This window comes from Taeniopygia guttata, chromosome 2 (assembly GCF_048771995.1).
Source record: "Taeniopygia guttata chromosome 2, bTaeGut7.mat, whole genome shotgun sequence".
NCBI classification, from domain to species: Eukaryota; Metazoa; Chordata; class Aves; order Passeriformes; family Estrildidae; genus Taeniopygia; species Taeniopygia guttata.
The window spans coordinates 109,540,008-109,560,923 of NC_133026.1; the positions used below are offsets into that span (position 1 = coordinate 109,540,008).

At 38.1% G+C, this 20,916-nt stretch overlaps 1 protein-coding gene across 7 annotated transcripts in view; it reads right to left on the bottom strand.

Annotated features, from left to right (window-relative positions):
- NOL4 (nucleolar protein 4) overlaps positions 1 to 20,916 on the bottom strand; it is a 188,126-nt gene that overhangs the window by 78,283 nt on the left and 88,927 nt on the right. For 6 of the 7 annotated variants that reach the window (XM_030266146.4, XM_012572082.5, XM_012572084.5 and 3 more), the window contains one exon: positions 1 to 284. In XM_030266146.4, coding sequence (XP_030122006.3) covers positions 1 to 284 — 284 coding nt within the window. Of the gene's footprint in view, positions 285 to 19,705; positions 19,865 to 20,916 lie in introns of those variants that run through there. The other variant, XM_012572083.5, reaches the window with a different exon arrangement.

Here is a 20,916-nt window from a genome sequence, read left to right on the forward strand (position 1 = left end):
CTTGCTTCCATTTTCTCTTGCCTCCCGTTCCATCTTGAGATCAGAAATTAGGAGAGTCTTGTATTTGTTCTTTCCATTACTGCTGTGATCATCTAGTCTGTATTCTGAAGTCAGCTGAGCAGAGAGGGGGCTGTCACTCAAGTTCAGAGGCTGCTCATCCTGCTCCAGATTTGTTTTGCCATTACTGTTGGTTTCTGCCATCTCCCTGCAGTGTGTTCCCCCTGAAGCATTGGAACTGTGTCCCACGGTCTCATTGCCATTAAAACTCTCTGCAGCTGAATCATCTATTAAAAAAGATACATTCTCAGTCACATGCCATGTAATCATCTCTGTCCTGTTAAAAATAATTTATATATTCACAATATTTTTTTCAAAAAAGAATAAAAGCTGTTTATATTACTGGTACCAGTAAATTTCTGTAACAAGTGCAAACACACTCCTCCATGTTTTCAAGTAAAAGCTTTAAGTAAATCTATAAAATATTATTAAGTAAAGGGAAATTGTCTGGGCTAGCACTTTAGAACCACTGTGTACATAAAGGATAATCACAAAGGATTTTTAGGGACAAAGTGATAAAGTCTGCCTTGATCAATCTGGCTGTCCATATGCCTATGGATCTATTTAGATTCTTATACCATGCTCATTAGTGCACTATTACATATTTCTGAAATGAACCGAGGTGCACATGGTACTCAGAGAGAATCTGAATCTCAGGTTATAAGTGTGCAGAACAGCACTGTCATATCCATAAATATCTTCTTGCAGAGATACAGTGTAAATACATCTGATGTGTTCACTGCTGGCAGCAGAGATTATACTAGAAGAGTTGATTCCATAAAGATAAGGATATATATAAACATAAAGATCCTGTCTTCATTTTGTTCAGCAGCCTATTCACTTCTTTCATTCATTGTGTGTTATAAAATACTTTAAAATATTGATAAATAGTGGACAAAATTATAAACCTGAAATCTCCATCCAAAAACTCGGGATGTGTCATTGTTACCCTTAAAATTTTATGGCTGGATTGTACAATTTTAATAGGTGTCTTCACATGGATTATGGATTTGTGTATCCTGTTCTTGTCAGTAATGCAATTTGCCACCTGTCCTACCACTCAGACCCTCTTTACTTCTAAACAATCTTTTGGCCAAAACATTTTATTTTTCAAATAATTAAATGGCAGTAGAATTTGGCACTGACTTCGCCCTCTTCTTGTTCTCTAAAGCACCTCTGTTTCGGCAATTTACAGAGTTTTGCTAATGGAGCAAACACCTGCCCAGGGCTCTACAAGCATTTGCTTATTGCAGACTATGAAGCTGGAAAGTCAGGAGTCAGGAATGCATTCAGATTGAAACTGGAAATATGGAATGAGATGGACCTTAATACATAAGCACCTTAATACACCATTGTTACCATCTTTTTTGGGCCCTTCTAAACAACTTCCATGGAAAAGAAGCTAACATGTTTATACCCATGAGGAACTTTTTAAAAAAATCCATCAGGACACATCCTTTAACAGATGTGCTCAGAAATACTAATGCTTTAACTACATGATTAATCAAACTGTTGACTCACCATCATTATTACAGCAAAAAACAACTATTCACCGCTCTCAGATGAGATTTTTAAAAGAGAGAAGAAAATAGTGGATAAATGGGTAGTGATCTAATTCAATTAAATACTTAGAATTCCAGAGACAAGCTATTATACATCATTCTCTTACTTGCTGCACTCAAAAAACATTTTTATGCCATAAATACACACAGGATTGTGCATGTAGTATGAACATATTTTTTTTTTAATCACTTTGTTTTGCAAACCTGTAAAAAAAAATCTAATTTTCTAACACTATAAATTGAGTCTTAATTTTAAAAAATTTATTTAAGGAACATTTTTTTTATTGTTCTAAGACAGATGTATAACTAATGGCTACAATAAAAAACAACCAACTATGCTTTGGTACGTGTCACTTTTACATTACCTCTTGGGAATACCAATGTATATACAATAAAAGACATAACATTCATAGAATAAGACTTTTACATGTGTACACCAAACAAACTTTTAACAGAGCAATGCTGCTTGAGGATTTCAGCTATGTAAGTGAATAAAAAGAGCAGGATTTATCCTTAATTAACCTTATATCATGCCCTGAGACTTTTGTCTTCAAGGCCATAACACATAAAAATGGCTAAAATTCTAACATACTTTCAGAAATAAATAAGAAGTTTTACGATTCCAAAATAGTAAATGGAATTCTAATATAGGGTCTTAATTTTTTTAAAGAAAATAGACACATTTCCATATTTTAAAACACATATTTTAAAAGCTCTGAGATAACAGAAAAAAATCCCAGAGATTTTTTTAACAGAGAAACAGTTTGATTACTGTTGTGCTTAGGACTGTTAACAGATAATTGGCTTCTTGATTAACAGTTTAAAAAGTGACAGTTAGTTTCAAATTAATTAAATCAGTTACTGAATGGATCACTGAGTGAGGGATGTTCTTCCTTTTGAAGGGCCCAGAAAATTCCCTGCTGTCGGCAGCAAAGACAGAAACAAGTGAGTAACCAGAGGATACAAAGAACCACCTAAAAGGTGGGGGCACTGCCTACCCAGCAGCACACTCTGATCCCTGGGGAACTTCTGTGTGCTGGCTCTCCCCTGTCCTGGCTCATGCAGTGCAGAGGAACCTTCACCAGGACACAGACAGCTGAACGGGAATGATGAGAGCTGTGCTAAGAGCTAGATCCAGGAACAGCCAATTCTCAAGCACAGCTGTAAGTTTTGCCTAGCAATAATGCTTTAATTTCTTTTTTTGTTGCCCTGTATGACATACGGTTGACAACTAAACCTTACAAATGCGTGAGAATGTTCCAATGCAGAAGAAAAAATAATCTTCTGTTTGTTCTAAAATATTATCACTCAAAAGAATTCTTATGTTGAGTAAATGTGATCAAGCATTGTAATACTCTGAAACAATAGAAAAGTTTTTATAACATTTTTGCTTTTCTTCACAGAAACTTGATGGCAAATCTTGGTTTCTACTAGAAAGCCAAATATCTGTTCTTACAGTAGTTTAACATTGCTTTTTAGAGATGGGAACTTGTTTGTCAAGATAATGGTCAGGAGAATGGCCACAATGGGTATGGTATAACTCACACTTTTGTCAAGTAAACAGAAATATATATTTCCATAAAAGAGATGAAGAAAAAGTAGAAAGTGGTTTAGTAATAGTTTCTTACAGATGTTACCAAGGTAACCAGATTACAATGTTTAGTACATTTCTCCTCCCTGGGTAGCTGTCTATTTTTGCTAAGAATAAGGCTACTTTAAAGCAGGAGTTTCTCAGAAGGTATCATAAACATGGAACACATCAGGAATGACTGGGTCTGGGGAGAAAGGCAAGAGCATCTCACCCAGGAAAGGAAACTGATGTTCATCCTTGGATACAGGAAACTACAGCCCAAACACCTCCTGACCACTCCTGGGCCTGCAGGGACTGCAAGCACTCATGGACATCACATGGATGCCAAGGGGCAAGAACAGATCCATGGAGACTTGTCCCTCAGACACATTCCCCAGTGGTGACTGTCTCTGCCAGGGGCGGGAGGTGAGACCTCATCCCCTGACAGCTCCTGGTGCAGCTGGTGAGTGGGGCTGCACTAAAGCAGAGATGGTATTAGGACCAGCAGTTTGTTCACAGTTTCCTCACCTTCATATATCAAAACACCTCAACAACAATGAACTGCGAATGCCAAAAGCCTCTTCTCTTACCCCTCCATCCAATAGAGGCAGAGGCACGATGGCTTGGGAAGAGCTTGAGGAAGAAGGGGCTTTGTCCAGCTATGGCCACTGGCTCCTGTTCCTTGCTGGGAACTCCACAGAGATGAGGTCCACCCCAGAGACGAGGTCCACCTCATCCCGGCGCATGTGGGGCAGCAGCCATGACCAAACTGCAGAGCTGCCCTCCCACAGGAGGCTCAGAAAACCACAGCATTCCTCTCTGGGCTCACTTCAGTCCCACTGCTGCTCAAAGGGCACTCCAGCCTCCCTTCCCACAGCTGGCTAATGAGTGCAGTATAAAACTCCACTGAGGCAAGGGCAGCACATTTTCAAATCCTGTCTCTTGTCTGAACCATTGCTGCAGGGTGAATTTTATGGAAAGACCTCAAGAGAAGCCTGCCACAGGCACTGGGAGCTGAGAAAGAGGGGAAGCAAAGAGGCCCCATGCCCTGCATTGGGTATTAGGGCAGTCATAAATGAGGCTGTGGGATGAGCTCACATCTTCATCATGACCCAGGAGCTGCTTTTATCCACAAGTATCAGCAATGACAGAAAATCAGCCATCAAATGCTGCTTGTTCAGGGCAGGGCATGTCTTTGGGAACTGTGCAGCTGTCAAACTCTTATCCCATAATGCTGGAATACTGGAAGTAAATCTACAACTAGTTTTGTTACTTAAGCCTGAAAAGGGAGTTTGTCTGCAAAATACGTATTCACATCTGAAAACAGCAAACTGGGGCCTCCTTCACCTATGCAGAGATCCTCTTCCAGGGATTAAAGAGCATCACCCCTCAGCAAAACACTCTAAGAGCAGACGGAAAGTATCTTTGGATCAGGCAGCCGCCACCTTCTTGCTGGAGCAAAGGACACTCTCTAGGCTTAGGCACAGACTTCTCACTCATGGATCAACATTTCTTAAACCCCTTGGTACCAATACCTCCTTCTTCCACCTTGCACACTGCTCCACACTGATCCTGTGCTCTAGTCTGAGCAACACCCTTTGGACACTTTTAGTCCAAGTATTCTCCACATCAGAGGTAATCAATAGAACAACGGGTAGTGGCTTTAAACTGAAGGAGAGTAGGTATAAATTAGACATTAGGAAGAAATGCATTACTGAGGTACTGGAATAACTTGCCACAAGAACTTGTAGATGCCCTGTCTCTGAGGGTGATTAAAGGTACACTGGATGGTGCCCTGGCAACATGGTCTAGTGAAGTCCTGTTCTACAGTTCTATGATTCTAATTCTCAAAACAAGATCTAAAGTAATTTTTTGACTTCAAGTTAAAGTCTTGTCACATTGCATTACAGCTTCAAGTTCCTCCATCCAGATCCCACTGAGACCAGCAAGATACAAAGTGACACCAGCTTTATTTTTGAACACATGGAATCCCAGATTCTTGCTGTGAACTTTGCAAGCTCATCTCAATCATCACTGTGTTAGCTTTTCTCTCTGCTTTTGAAGGAAATTTGGAAATGGGGGAAGAAAAGACAATGCCAAATAAAGCCCAAGCAAACAGACGCTTTAAGTTTTGATGCTTGGAACTATTGCATCCTTCACTTCAATTACCTGCCACAGCCATTTATATTATCATGGCCTAAATCTCTGCCCCCACCCAATTTCCCTGTACATCTTAGATTCTGCAAGGTGATATCAGTGGCAGCTGGTATTTTAAGGACATTCTCATTTAGAGCAGGAAACTAGGTCTTAATTTATAGGAATGTTCTCCTACATTCTCCTACCATCTCTAGATTTATGAATGAGCCAACAACTTATATAGCTAGAATTAGAGAGTCTCTGGTTACAACATACAGTCCCTTCTACACAGAAGGAGCTGTCTTCAGACCAGATATGTTAAATGCTCAACACCATTCTCAGTAAGAGTGCTTTCTTAAGGAAAGCAAGTTGAAGCGTGCACCAAATCTTGCTGGAATAACAAGTTCATCAAACACTTGTTTTCTGAGAGTACGTATTTAAGATCTGAATTCTGATATAAGTGTCATTGAAGTACTGTGAATCACTAACCAAGGTACAAATATATACTCTCACTTGTCTCCTTGAGAGAATAATCTCCAGACGTTCTAAAGGATCTCTGAGCTATCAGTTTCATACTCTAAATCGTCCAGAATTTTCATATTCCTTGCAGGTAAGACAGGAATGAGTTAGCAAGCCATTCTACATAAAGACAAATCCCTGAATATATCCTGACCCTCTCTCAAATTACCTCCCAGGAGAGAATGCAATTAAGATTTGGAGTATGCTTTAACAGTTTATACAGCTGACATTTCAACTACCTGAAACACATTTTACCAGTCAGTAATGCACAGGGCTGTACTTCAGCTCTAACAGCAGTAGTGTGGCACAGTCCTGCAATCATACAGCCACACAGAACTTCAGCTCCAGTTAAAGGGCAGAAATCCTGCAAAGGAACCAATAAAAAACAAGGGAAAGGCAATTAACCTTATAACACATTTGGCTGTTTTGAGACAGTCTGACTGCATGAGGGGACCCTACAAACCAAACCTCCTCCTGGTAATAATGAGTCTGATTAACCACATCAAAAGAACAAGGCACTTGTTTGGGCTACTTTGTTTGTTCTGCTCTAAGGAATAGAGATGGGGGAGGGCCCACATGCAGACAGACACTGATGCCTGAAATCTCCAAGGTACCAGGCACTCAGGTTAAATGAACATTTTGAGTGGGCTGCTTGTCGACAGAGAATCTCTGAGAGCAGCAAGATGGGTAACTGTTCCTTCTAAAAGGAGGAGATTGGAAGTGAATGAGCTGAGTGGGATGAGTGAGACTGAAACTTCTTGCTGTGCAAATGCAGGCTGTCATAACACCCACTCTTAAAGATTGTCTACCAAAATCCTGGATGATGAAGGTTGCTTTAATCTTGTTGAGCTGGATACCATCAGCCCAGACCTTGAAAACACCACCTTACACCCTTAGCAATCCAATCCATTTCAACATGGTCACATGCAAGAGGCAGTACTGCAGACCAGAGACTGGCAGGTTCAATATCAATTTTGAATTAGCATGCTGTTCTTCTTAACCTTTGGCTTCAACTAGTACATATGCTTTATTTTCCTATGTTAAAATTCAACTTCAATGAAAATAATATGCTGCATAAGCAAACATTATAAACTAAGTTAAATTCCTTCCACAATTCCACAACACCAAGGCAAACTTCTAACGGGGACCAATGAAAACAACACTCTTTTTTTGGCAATAGACAGCAGTCAGGTTTGGAAGAGGAACACCATGAATCAGACAAAAGGTGGTGTACAGTGCTGACTCACAGAAACTTCTGTAGTATAAAATATTATAGAGACTTTTCTAAATGAACTGATAAAAGGGCAAGGACACATTTCACTCCCACCACTTTTCACAAGGACTGTTTAATACTAATTTGTCACAGTTATGCATTTGGTTATGCTTCATTTACATCACAAGTCATGTTTGAAGCATAAGTTCAATACATAAAAGCCAGTCCGAATCAACCCTATCTATTAATCATCTCCATTCCCTTTCACATTGTTATATAGAACAGGAGTAGAATTATTGGAGGTACAAAGGTGATCTCAGACCTTCCCATTTCATAAAGTATAAGAATGGTCATAGTTTGTGAGATAAAAAATCCATTTAGTCCAGTATCCTATCTCCTAATCAGTGGTTATTAGGAGATGTTTAGAGAAGAGCATATGCAATTCTTCCTCCTGTGGATTGCTGAGTCCTTAATAATTTCAAACACAATTTTCCTGAGCAGGATGTGGCTTCTAGTTATGTGCTGATGCTCAACATGTTTTTTTTATTCCAAGTATCCAGTCTTTCTTTGAACCTGTATTAATCTCAAGCACCCTTCTCTGCTCCTCAAAATAAATTACTGCCACTCTTTCTGTTTCACTGTCCTGTATCAAGGAAACAAAACACAGGAATTAAGAGGTGGGCAAGAGCCTTTCCAGAGGACAGAGAAGGGTGGTGTGCACAGAGGTCCAACCTTTTATTCCCAGTGAGACTTAATTTGGTCCATTATAAGAACATGTATTAATTTTCCTCTTCAGTTAACCTCAATAACAATAACATATATGCTTTCCTGATGGCACTGCCTTCTGTGAATTCAGGTATAGAACTCACTGCATTGAATTTAAATCTGAAATGTCCATCAGTTTCAGTGATACTTATCAACAAATTCCTTACTGTTATTTTCAGTGGTGGAGGAATAGGACAGGAGCTACTTCATATGATCACTCACTGCATGAGTTTATGAAAAGAAAAAGAAACAGAAAAACTGATCCTTAGCCTTGTCAACAAGTGTACAGTAATTCTGATATACACATGCACATACACAGCAGAATTAGCATTAGCCAGGCTGTAAATCTTACTTAATTATTAAACAAACATTTCAGTAATGCACAATTTTCCATGGTTAAACATCTCTTCTTGTTGGAGACACAAAACAGGAAGCTATTCTATTCAATTATAATGCTAAATAACAGAGCAGTGAACAACTGCCACTCCATGACATCAACAACCATCAGAAAAATAATACTGCCCTGTCAGTCACAGCAAGGAGATGAAGGGACATGTCTATTAGGAGGGTACTGCATAAATAACCAGTTTGAAAGCTCACTGGGTGTACAGTGGCCTTATTACTACTCTGTATCTACCTCATCCTTGCTCTTTGGCTTTTACACTTCAGAACACAGAGCCCTTACTTCCTCTGGGGAGAAAAAATCCCTGGTTTTCCCCTTACGCTGGAGAAACTTCCAGGGTGCTTTTTACAGCAAAGACTCTATCATGCGGTTCTCAAGGCAGAAAAACGGCAATTCTTCTAAAAGTTTTTATAACTCATATAGGATCATATTTAACAGGCAAAATGCCATCCGGCACCAAGAACATGGCTTAGAGCTCCACCTCTGGGCAAGCACTGCAGGCACAATTCTCAGCCTGACAACACCAGCGGTGCCAGAGTATCGTCCTATGCTCATCCCAAAGAGGACTCCAGACTGCAGAGCAGTTTATTGATAAGAAGCTAGGAACTGAGGAAGGCTGGGAGACAGGCAGGCAAATAGGACTCTTATGTCTGAGGGTCACTACAATTCCAACCCTGCACAAAACACATCAGCAACAAAGATGTTTGAGACTGCAACATATTGTGAAAGGGAGAAAAGTGAAGCCTTTTCTTTAATAAATAGGTAACCTAAGAGATCTTGCACTCTCCTCTTCCTTGTCCAGCAGGAAGAGGCTTATGCTTTAGCATAAAAAGCAGCAGCTGCAACTGCTCCTGGCAGCATGAAGAATATGGTGCTGTGCCAGTAGCAGACAAAGAGTAACATGTAGGTGCATGTTTGGTGCCAAAACTGCAACTCAAATGGAGCTGAAAGGAATTATGTTAAACTTATCTACCATTTGGACCTAGTGGGGGTGCGTAGTGTTGAATTTTACTTCATAGGGATTTGCCAGAAATCAAAAGCAAAGAGAAGAGATCAAGTTGGAGTCAGTAGAAGAAGTTCTGTGCAGACTGGATGCCCCCAAACCTGGAATTTTTAATAAAGCCCTCTAAAATATATCCCACCAGGTTCATTGTGCTGAGTGGGTTCAAACAGTGATGTCAGTCTGAATTTCTTTCTGGAAGGGTGAAGCCCTGAGCACAACCAAAATAAGTAATTGTTTGACAGCTCTGCATCCCCTCAGCAAATTGCTGCCTATTCTTTCATAAGAGCAGAGGCTATGGAAAGGTTCATTATACCCCCTTCATCAGTAAAACTGAGAGAGAAAAGAGGAAGAAGCCATAATAATAAACAGAAATGGCTGCTTTGAGCTTCATATGACCTTAACAACATTTACCCCACATTCTGACCTGGGTCCCCAAAGTTTCCAGTACCCATTGCTGGATTTGCCTGTTTGCTATATTCCAAACAGAGAGCTGAGTAGAAGTTTCCTTTTGAAATATGAAAAAGCATATGTCTTAATATTGTGCTTGTCACTAGATGACCACAACAGAGTAGAAATAAGGAAAAAAAAAATCTTACCTACCCAAAACCAAAAAAAAACCACCAAAAAAACCAAAAAACGAAATCAAAAACAAAAACCCACAAACAAACAACCCAAGAGAGAATTGGGAAAATAAACCAATACATTCCCAGATATACAAAAAGCAAGAGTTCTGATGAAGTTCAATGGATTCTATTATTGTATTTCAAGTTTTATTTTAGAACTATTTTGAAGAAGACTTGCAAGCATTCTTTATTTTTTATTTGTAATTTAAAAACATTGTCAGTAGTTGCCAATTTCTATTTAGGCACATAAAGCAAAGAGCAACTGAGATCAAAGTGCCCTGTCAGTCCAATATTTTGAGTATCTCTATAATAATAAAAACAGTTCAATTGAGTTGACAGCATAACTCTCATTAACAATATTCTCTAATAGTTCAGACTCATTAGACTCTTCATGATAATTTTTGTCACTCTGTAGTTCAGAATTTCAAAATTACAATCTAATTTCCTTGTTTGGTTGATTATTTATGCAGCAAAGTATCATCTAAAGACTTGTATTATTTAAATGAAAGCAATTGTATTGTTACTTACAACAGCATACTAAAAGCTAGGACATGAAAACTCAAAAGAAGTGACAATATTTCCTATGATTTTCTTCTCTTTTTTTTTCATTTTATAATGTTGGTAAAATGAAGCAGTTTTTTGCAAAAAAAAACTTTGTTTTTCACTCTGGAGCAATTCTGTCAGATCCTTTCCACTCACAGTAACAGAGAGGCTTTCAGAAAATTTCCTACCTCAGCAGAGAGTAAAACAAGTGCTTCTGATATTGACATACAGAAATTCAGTTTAAAAATAGGTAATAAACATACAATTGGGAAGAAGTAGAAGAAAAGTATGTGGAATAGGAAGTAGGAACTTAGAGCCTTTGTTCTTCTGTGCAGTACTAGTGTTATCAAAGATCAATTAAAACTTCCTCAATACATTAGGAAAGTGGATGTTAGCAAATCTGAGAAGTCAGAACAGTAAATATGCAGGTGTAGAGCAACCCCATAAGGGTTGGAACCCTTGCAAGTGTGTAGCAATCCCATAAGGGTTGCTCTTTCTTTATTTAGTGGCTGTGATGCAATTAATGTTTTTGCTGAGACAGAGTGATTGTGAGTCAAGTATACAACTCTATTACAGATAAACCATAAGTTTAGAAATTCAATGAATTCCAGAGCTTGGAAACCTGCTATTACAAACTTCAGCAAATAAGCATGTCTGAGGGATATAAATTATACGTCCCATTTCAATATTGTTTGCTTTTGATTCTGCCACTTTAAAATGCTTATAAGTGTCCATGACAACATGTACATTACTGTTTCCTGCTTTGAGCATGCCATGGGTAGCAACAGTAAGTGGCCTCCTCACTGCTTAAACAAAACCACTCTTCTGGTCACACAGGACAGCATTTGGTAACAGACTTCGCCTTTCTTCATCAGGCAAGCAACCATTTTTGAATGATTATACCCATTATGACTTTTCTATTGCATTTTTTACTGTATCAAGTGTAAGTTGAAAAAATTCAGCATGTCCAATGATTAAGTACCAGTCAGCAGTGCTAAAAAAAGTCAGCAATGCTACCTGAACACAAAAATACTGCCACTGAGGTAAAGGACACAGCCTATTTGAAGACTTTATAGCATGCTGACTACAATTATAAGGCAGAAAAATAAGCAGTGCTGATAATTTGCTTCCCTTTGATCTGAAATATCTGTCTCAAGTAGTGAATGCCAAAACTGGCAAGTGAGATGTATAGGCATTATCATACTCAAGATATTAGAATCTGCTTGGAAGTTTACAACAGTTAATGTTCCTTCCTACTACAAAACTATATGGCCCAAGTCAGAAGAATCCTGAAATATGTAATATAACTTGGGTTGAAAAATGGCAGATTTGCAAACTCTATCCACAAATGTCCATGATGTGAGACATTTGACACCAATCGGATGGAATTACACAGAAGATAGCAGAGCTCCTATGAGGTATTAATGCTACAGGAATGCTACCTTCATTAAAGTCACCACTTTTAAATCCCAATTTGCCTCATAATCCTACAGATGTTGATTTTCAATCTGACTGACAAAATTAAAACATACCTTTTTTTTTTTTTTTTTTTTTTGCAGAAACTATTTTAGGGGGAAAAAAAGGAAAATAATCAACCATGTTTTTTTCATCCAAGTCAGTAATTTTCTTCACAATTCCCAAAATATAGATGAGAACTTGGTTATACATTGGCCAAAAAGGGCCTAGAATAAGAGGCATATGAACACAAAATAAAAAAGGAAAATACATTTTGCTAGATGGTCAGTTGTCACAGTACTCCTGTCAGGCCAAGTAACTATGATTCAGAGTTGAGAAATTCACAAGGGATCTGACATATAGCTCTGGCATATCTACTGCTAATCCTCACCAGAGCTGTGGACTTGAAATTTTCACTGCCAAGCCACCTGACTAAGCAATGCATCTCTTGTTTCAAACTTTCCCTCCCAGTGCTGTGCAGTGGACTCTGCTTGGGTGGGAAGAGAGCAAGTATGAGAGTGTGTAATGAACAGCCCTGGAAATGAAAGGTTAAAAATTGAAAACTTTGTGCACTTGAAAGCTTTCGCATGAAGGCTATCATTTTATACTTCCTTTCTGGGAAGATAATGCCAACAAATACACTACAGGTTCTTGAACTTAATACTATTTAGCAACTTTCAAAAATTTTTTTCTCATTAGAGGCAGTCAGTTTGCCCCTGATGAAACTTCACTGAGACCTAGACTCAAAACCAGAGTACTCAAAAAGGCAATAAAATAGGGCAAACAGAATACCACCCTTCAGAGAGAAACCATGAGCTGTTTTGCTATTCTTTGCAGACTGGTGAGATTTATTAGGAAGTAAAATAATTATTCCATTATTCTAATTCACTTAAGGATTTCTGTTAGCCACGAAAATTCAGCAACAGCAAAGTGCACACACAGCGTTAATAGTTGCATGTGCTTTTCCTGTGCTTTACACTACTGATAAGGCACCATTGCCAATGGCATTTAAGAATGTTTTAATATCAGCAAATCAGCCCTATTTTCACTCAAATTTCAACAACTTATGTACAAATTGTAGTTAAATGTCAGAACACTAAAAAGGGAAAGCATAAAATCTTACCAAAGAGTCCAATTGTAATACCTGCTTGGCCTCCTTATGATACGGGACTGACTGAGAATAAAGGGCAGCATGGAATTGTAAAAAAGTACCATTGGGCTGGCCTAACAGATGGGTGTGTGGAAACAAATCAGCTGCTCCGAGTAAAGCAAGAATTCTGTCCACAGATGATTTTCTCTGTGGCAAAGCTAGCTTGGAGAGGAAGGGGAAGCCTGGAGTAAGAGCACTCACAGACATTTGTGTTATTTTAAATAGAGAAGTAAAACTGAAGATATTTCAAAATCTGATCTATAATATTTTTCCCTTTACACTCTGTAAACAAGATTATTTGGCCCATGGAATACTTTATCTTTTGAAAGGATAAGCATTGTGTAGCTACTTTAATCTAATTGAAATGCACATTAGAAACAGAAACAGATGTATGTCAAACAGCTGTATGGCAGACCTGTTCCCAAGCTTCCAGAAAACTTAGAAAATATAGTGTTTGGAAAAAAGCAATGATGAGAATAAACAGCACTTCTAATAATCTTTTTTTCTGCTTAGTAAAATTGAAAATGTCCCTCAAAACAGCAGAATCCTGACAAATCCTTTCAAATTTTAGATCATTACTTTGCAATTCCTAACATCCCCTTCATAAACTCATCACCTTCCTTCCTAAATAATAATTACAAATAATTTCTGAGAGAACTGGGTTTTTCAAAAGCTAAGTTAGAAATTTATACAAGCAGAACATGGATATAAAGATGGGTGTGAGAATAGATTAACCTTATTTCTTCTGAGTGGAAAGTTTTTACCACTGCATAGAGTAGAAAAATTACACTTCTGAAACACACTATTTCAACCCTGATCACGAATAGAGTGTTATTCCTAATAAGTATTATAGTTTTGGGGGGGAGGGGGGTGGGGGGGGGGAGGGGATTATCTTTTATATCCAATGTAAGAGCAAACATTAGGACCAACACTCAAAAGAGTGAAATGCTTGGTGTGTTCTCTTTCACAGAACACAAGCAGGTTTTTCCTTTTCTGCCATTGCAAACAACTGGCATCAGAAGAAATTTAATCAATCACCACAATCAAATCTATTAATTGCACTTCAAACACAAATTTGATTTGTTGCTGATGGCACCTGGTGATCCAGGTCGGGCAACTTTCAAAGACTGTTTCATATTCTGCATGTAGAAATCATTAGAAAGTTCAGAGATAGATATTTCATTGGTCCCCAAATTACAAAACAATCTGGGGAAAGCATGACTTTACCACCCCTGATTAAGTTAGTGCGATGGGCTCCAGCATACAGAAAACTATTGACACAGGTCAAAATATATGTCTATTCAGGTAGTTAAATTTCACCTGTCTGAGCAAAGAAACAGTGATCAACTTTGATTCTGCAAAATGTGAATTAAAAACCCATTTTGGAGGAGTCAAAGCATAGTCTTTCTAAAAGAAAAAAAACCCACTTTATTACACCGTGACAAATATAGTGGCTCCAATACTGGAATATTTGGAAGGTGGTCTAAAGCTATCATCTTCTTTAGAAAAGTCTGCAGTACCTGAGAGATATTCTTTGCATTCCCCTTTATGCAAACAGATAATACAGATTTTCTAGTTCCTGATCCTGTCAGTCAGAGTCACCCTAGGAAAACTGCTCCTGGAAGCTTTTGAAATACTGGTTCAAAACCTTTTAGGCTCACCCAAGAAGCTTTTGAAGATGAAAATTTTCTCAGAACTGCTTTAATTTCAGCAATATCTTCTTTTGTTCAAGAACACTTGGGACAGCTCTAATTTGAAATATTTTCCAAAAAATAACAAAACCATCCGCCAATTCTCAAGTGGCCTGTTTTCCCAATAAACATTTATTTTTAACTTCAGCACTGCAATCGGCAGTTTCTGGAGATTCCTACGCCAGGAGTCCCTGTGAAACTCAACACCACAGCTGCTGATGCAGGAGTTGAAGATAAAATACAGGGATTAGAGTCTGATCTTTTGTGTCAGACATGAACGTCTGCTGACAGTGCATTTGCAGACAGTAAAAAGGACTGAATCTGTAAAAGCATCAGGTGGTAACCACAATAGAAGCCATTAAAAACAATCTTCAGTAGTTTACGTAGTAGTAAAGAGCCCAATGGAAGGACATTAGTTAATATCACAGCACACTTGGTCTTGGAATTGAATATCCAAATAATAGTTTTGATCAGATACCATTTAGTTTGCTGCTGACTGAAGGCATTCACAAATCACAGGTGCAATCAGTGGTTGCCATCAACCCACACATACAGCACTTGTCTTCTCCTCAGTGTGTTTCAGAAAACAATTTCAATCATAACAAATAGAGAAATGACAAATTCAAAATTACCCATTATTCACCCACAGAGAAACCATTAAAGGGATCCAGATAATAATCTATTTTCAAGAATGATTTTGCAAAGATAAAATAAAACACGCTACATGTGAAAAGATCAGTCACTCATATCCTGAGCTCACATTTATCCTCCCATCCCGTTAAACTTTCAGTGGACTCTTCTGGCAACAGAACAACAGAAACACTGGATTCCTACTGTATATAATTTTCTGCTTCAGCTGAAATTTTGGTATTATTGGTATTGATATTTTGATATTTGGAATATAAAAAATCCAAAAATGTAGCATTGATGTTTAGGATGCATGTGTTTCTCTCATTTTCCTTCTAGCCACCTACTGTCATGTCCTGATAAACAGCCTCTGGAAAAGACAAAATATTCAGATTACTACAGATGACAGCATAAAAAATTAGAATAATGGAGCTATGACAAAAACAATTGTACACTTTTCAGTACTGGGGCTGCCAGATAGATTGTATGCAGTATCTCAACTACTGCTAGAAAAGAGAACTTGCCCAGCAATTCTTAGTTTCCCTCCCTTTGTGCCTGACCCTGTTAAAAATTAGCACTGCTGTTTTGCTTAGCTCTTTAGCTAATATAAAGGACCTACTATGCAGTAAGCCACAGAGCCAGCAGCATAGCACTGAGAAAGCACTTTTTAATTTACTGCTAGAAAGCTGGCCAGAAGAACATCACACACTGGGCTAAAATCTACCTTTGGATGCATATGATCTTAATTTCACTAGAATCAACAGGACACAGCATGTGCAGCCTGCGAAATAATTCAGTCCATTAAATTCATGCCATTTACATACAATCAGTGGCTTCAGAGGTTTTCTTTTGAGAGGAAAAGGAAGACAAAGGAGGTTTAAAATAATCAAAATATTCCCATGTGGATGGCTATTATTGTTTCAAATTAGGACAAACTTTTAAGTTTAAAGATATTTTAAAATATTTCAAATAAGTTTAAGATAAAAAAATGATCAAAATATTTAAAGACATTAAAAATTCAATAGATTTAAAATTCCTGTTTTAAGTGAAGGTACACTTCTTTCATTGAGGTCCACTTCTGCTACCATCAAACTGACCATTTACAGTGTCTTTGGAAACATTTTATAGATAGATAGATAGATAGAGCTAGATGTAGATGTAGATATAGATATAGATATATGTACACATTTTAAAGGAAATAAAGATATAAAGAGGCAGAGATGCCTCAAGAAATAAGATGCCTTGCAACCAACAAAAATATGATCACTATTACTATTACTGATTCTTATTAAAATGTGTAGGATAAATCTCTGACAAGTAGAGACACACAGACATTGCATATGACATCTATATATAGTATAGAAGTGTGATTTCTGCTACTGATTTAATGAGAATATCAGCAGCAAGATCCCTTCTGGACAGAATAAAGTATGGATGTTAAAAGCCAGGTTCTGCAATGAGCAGTGTACCACCCAGTAAGTGCTGAACATTTTATCTATTTTTCCCTGAATGAGAATCTCAATAAAAGACAAATTCTTAATCATTAATTCCAAATGGAGTCTGTAAGGAGATGTTGTGCTGTACAAGTTTTGGGGGCTATTTTTGCAATAGTGAGAAATGTTTCAAGGAAATAGAGTGACACACTATTGACAATAGTTTTCTGTTTGGTGCCATAACTCAAAACCGTGTTCTGATCAATCAGTATATACATTACATTATCCTACTTACTTTTATGCATGGAAAAGATGCATCAGGAAGCATTATGTTAGCCAGTCCAACATCTGACCAGCAGACAGGCTGAACACTGGGACACAGTGGAACAGGGAGAAGACAGTTCAGGAAGAGTGTAATACCTGTTGGGAGTGGGAATGATGGGCAGGAAAGGAATGAAGAGAAAAGCCTGGGCAGAGGACACTCACCCACTGCTGTAGGGAAGCCAACAGCTGTCAGAACAAGAGAGTGCCAAAGAGAAGTCCTAGCAGATTCTGGCATTTTTGTATACAGCAAATAGAGTCAACTTTGCTTTTTAGTTTCTGGTAACTCAAGGAATTTCAGTTTATTTAACTGATACAGAGTTTATACAGGAATTTCCTCAAGTTTGGTGGCCTGAATGCTTGAGTGTGAGCAGCCTTTACCACTGTACCTGCCAGTGTGTTAATACAATCCCACTGCTACAAGGAGCATTCACACCCTTTCCCTGGAAGAGAATGTGAACACAGGCTATGGGTTTGGATACATGCTTTGAAGCCCACTGCATTTCCTCACATGCAGGTAGTCCTGTTTACTCTTATGGAGAAATGCAGATAAGAAATTCAAGTCCCTTTGTGAAAGCTCCTAATAAAACTAGGACTACTTTCCTAAAATCACACACTTTGTAGAGGACTGAGTAAGATACTCTTTGACCAGGCAACATTATTCCATTTAGCACAAGTTAAATGCTGCAGAAGAAGAAATGGAAACAGATCATTGCCTTGCAACCAAAAAAAAAAAAAAAATTCCAACTTTTCAGTTAATTAGTTTAATAAAATGACATATGAGGTAGAAAATATGTGCATTTAACAATCTCAGTCATTTTAAAGGCTATAAACAGCCAAAAATACATCCTCATAGAGATGTTGAAAATATACAATGAAACCTCTGGGAAATCTTTCCCACTGTGTTTTTTATCACAGAAGGGACTTTTTAATCACTGATTTAATTTGACACATATCAAGAAATAATTTCATAGTGCTCTTTCTAATTAAAAGCATTTATTTGATAAATTTGCTCTTACCCTGATCCCCACTTTGCTTGACATTTCTGTGGAATCTGTATCACCCATATGTCCACCACAGATTCAAGGATCAGCCTAAATGATGACTTAAATCTTCCATACCCTTTGTATTTATTCCTATAGTCCTCCATAATAGATGTACACTGGCTACTGAGTCTGTTAACTGCAAAGAAGACAGTTTCTTTGATTATCAATTTTCTCACTATTTGGTAAAACAGCCCAAAAAAAGAAGTTTGAAGAGAAGACAGATTGCTAACCAACATGCAGCTAATGTGTGACTCTTTCTGAGCTGTCCTGGGAGGGAGGAGAAAAAACCAACCACTGTCTCTTAACTACCCTGCCATGGACCCAAAACTCTGGAAAGGTAACATAGTGCCCTTTTATCATATCAGCAAGACGACTGTGCTTTTAGCTCTATAGACACACAGAGAAGCATAGTATATGCTGTTTCTTTAAGCAGACTGTGTGTTTACTAGGATTTTTCAACAATAAGCTTTATAGATAGGAGGAAAATACCTATCCTGCAAGGTGAAAACAGGTCTTTAACTTCCCCAGTGTTACATTATCATTAATTACTCATGGGCCTCATTAAAACAAAGACTCCACTTATCTGCATATGTATATGCTTGTATGCATTGCAAAAACACACAAGCATACATACATTTCATACATGTAAAACACATATGCTTAATAGATATAAGTTAGAGGGTATGGATATGTAGAAAATAACCATTAAATAATTATAAAGGGCTTTTTAAAATTAAAACCAGAAAAGGCATGCATATTAAAAATGCAGGAATACATAGACTGAACATATAAACTGGTGGAAAAATTAGTTTAGGAAAAGCTGACAGTAATAAAAATCAGACAGTTAAAATCTTACTGAAAACAGTCTAGTATAAATCTGGGAATCCTGAGCATCTATTAAAGTGAAATGCAGGATCATATCAAAGAAAAGCAGAACATTTAAATAACCAGAAATGGAAAAATCTAGAATATCCTCTGTTTAATTCTACCAGCAAGAAAACAAACATAAATTTTACACACTACATCACGTCACACACCACCTTAATTCAGCTACATTAAAATGAGTTTTTCTCAAAGAAAAGCTCCTATTATGACTACACCTTTAAAAAGCTCATTGTTTGGGTTTTTATATGAAGAAAAAACAAGACTGCATCAGGAGGTGTAAATTTTTATGCTTAATTTGATAGTTCAGCACTTTTGCAGTTGAGTTTGCAGCACACACAGACCACTTTCCTCATGCTTTCCCGCTTATTTTTCAGCAGTCAGGAATTCTTAAGCACCCTGCACAGTGCATACACAATTTGTAAGGCACACTCATCATCACTTGCTCAGCTTTATGCACCAAATGAGACACACTTCAGGTTTCTATGTGCGCATCGCACAATGATGTTTTAAAATTTTATCACCTAGTTTCCAGGGAACTGAGGCTTTGAATCTATATTTGAAATACCACCTGAACGGGTGAAACATATTGGTATTCCACACACAGCCTCCTGCTGTCACTCCACTGCTGGCTGGCATGGGACAGTCTTCACCAAGACTTAGAAAACCTCATTCAATATTCCTCTCTGGAGGATCTGACACTTACTGTGAATTCTGCTCTTCAACTTAAATACCAGTGTCTGTGGCAGGCCAATTCTATCATTGCAGATACAGCATCCCTCAGGCGAGGTCCAACCTTTCTCTTGCAGTGCACCCAGGGATTAGCTTGACTTCCCCTAAATTCTCTCCAGTGCACAGTACAAGCTAATCTTTCCTGTAGGAAGCAGGAGATGGGGTTGCCATGACAACAGAGCACATTCTAGCAGTGGGACCACTGAGATGAGCTGAAAAGACGACAGTGAAACATGCACTCAGCCTTCCTCCGGGGCTACAGGCTTCTTCCTCCAGGATTTAATTCCCCTGCAAGTTTACTGACAGGCTAGGAGGTTGATTAGCTATGTATTTTGCTGTGGGGAGATTACTAGTTAAGAATATGGTTGAGAGATCATAGCATTATTTAATGAAACTGCCATTCTTCTTTACATTAAATTGCTGATTAAAGCGTGGCTGCTTTTAAACCACTGCTCTTTCATGCACATTAGTCCTACACTTGGTTCAGACTAACATCTCACTGTAGTACAGTCACAAGCTGAATCCTCTGCTTCAGCTTCAGTTTTCCAGCATATTAGGCACGTTTTTATGCTCATACACACACATGCTCATACACACACATGCACACAAAGAGCACAGTGTAACATCTGTGTTTGGAGCTCAAAGGATTCTGCTTGTGGGGGAGGGGGCACTGAGAAAAGCAAGGCGCAGCAACCACGTGTCTTGTACAAACGACACAACAGCCACAATAAGCTTTGGGAGCCCTGTTCATCAGGCAAAAGAAAATTGAGTAATCTATACTGTAAATATCAGCTATTTTCTGCCCCAGAATAATGTTTGAATCCTACGCTTCAAAGATTTTTTTCTCAATGGGAATAATAGAAAGCTTTTTAAGCTCCTGCATTTCAATTATTTACACACTTTTAATTGCTCAATCAAATTTTCATGCAGAGTGTTTTTCTTTGTAAAATCACACAACACATTATTGTGGCAAACTCCTGGAGGCTGGACCATGACAGTGTCTTCTCCTGTTATTTCAGTAAAAGCATGTCTCAGTGAGCTCACATCTTAAAGCTACAGCAACTGAGAATTTTCTGTTTCTAATCATGTTTGTAAGCCATTCATTCACCCAGGATGGAATCCTGCCTCCTTTGTCCTTCACTTTTGAGCATGTAACAGGTGTAGTTACACACTGAACACCCCATC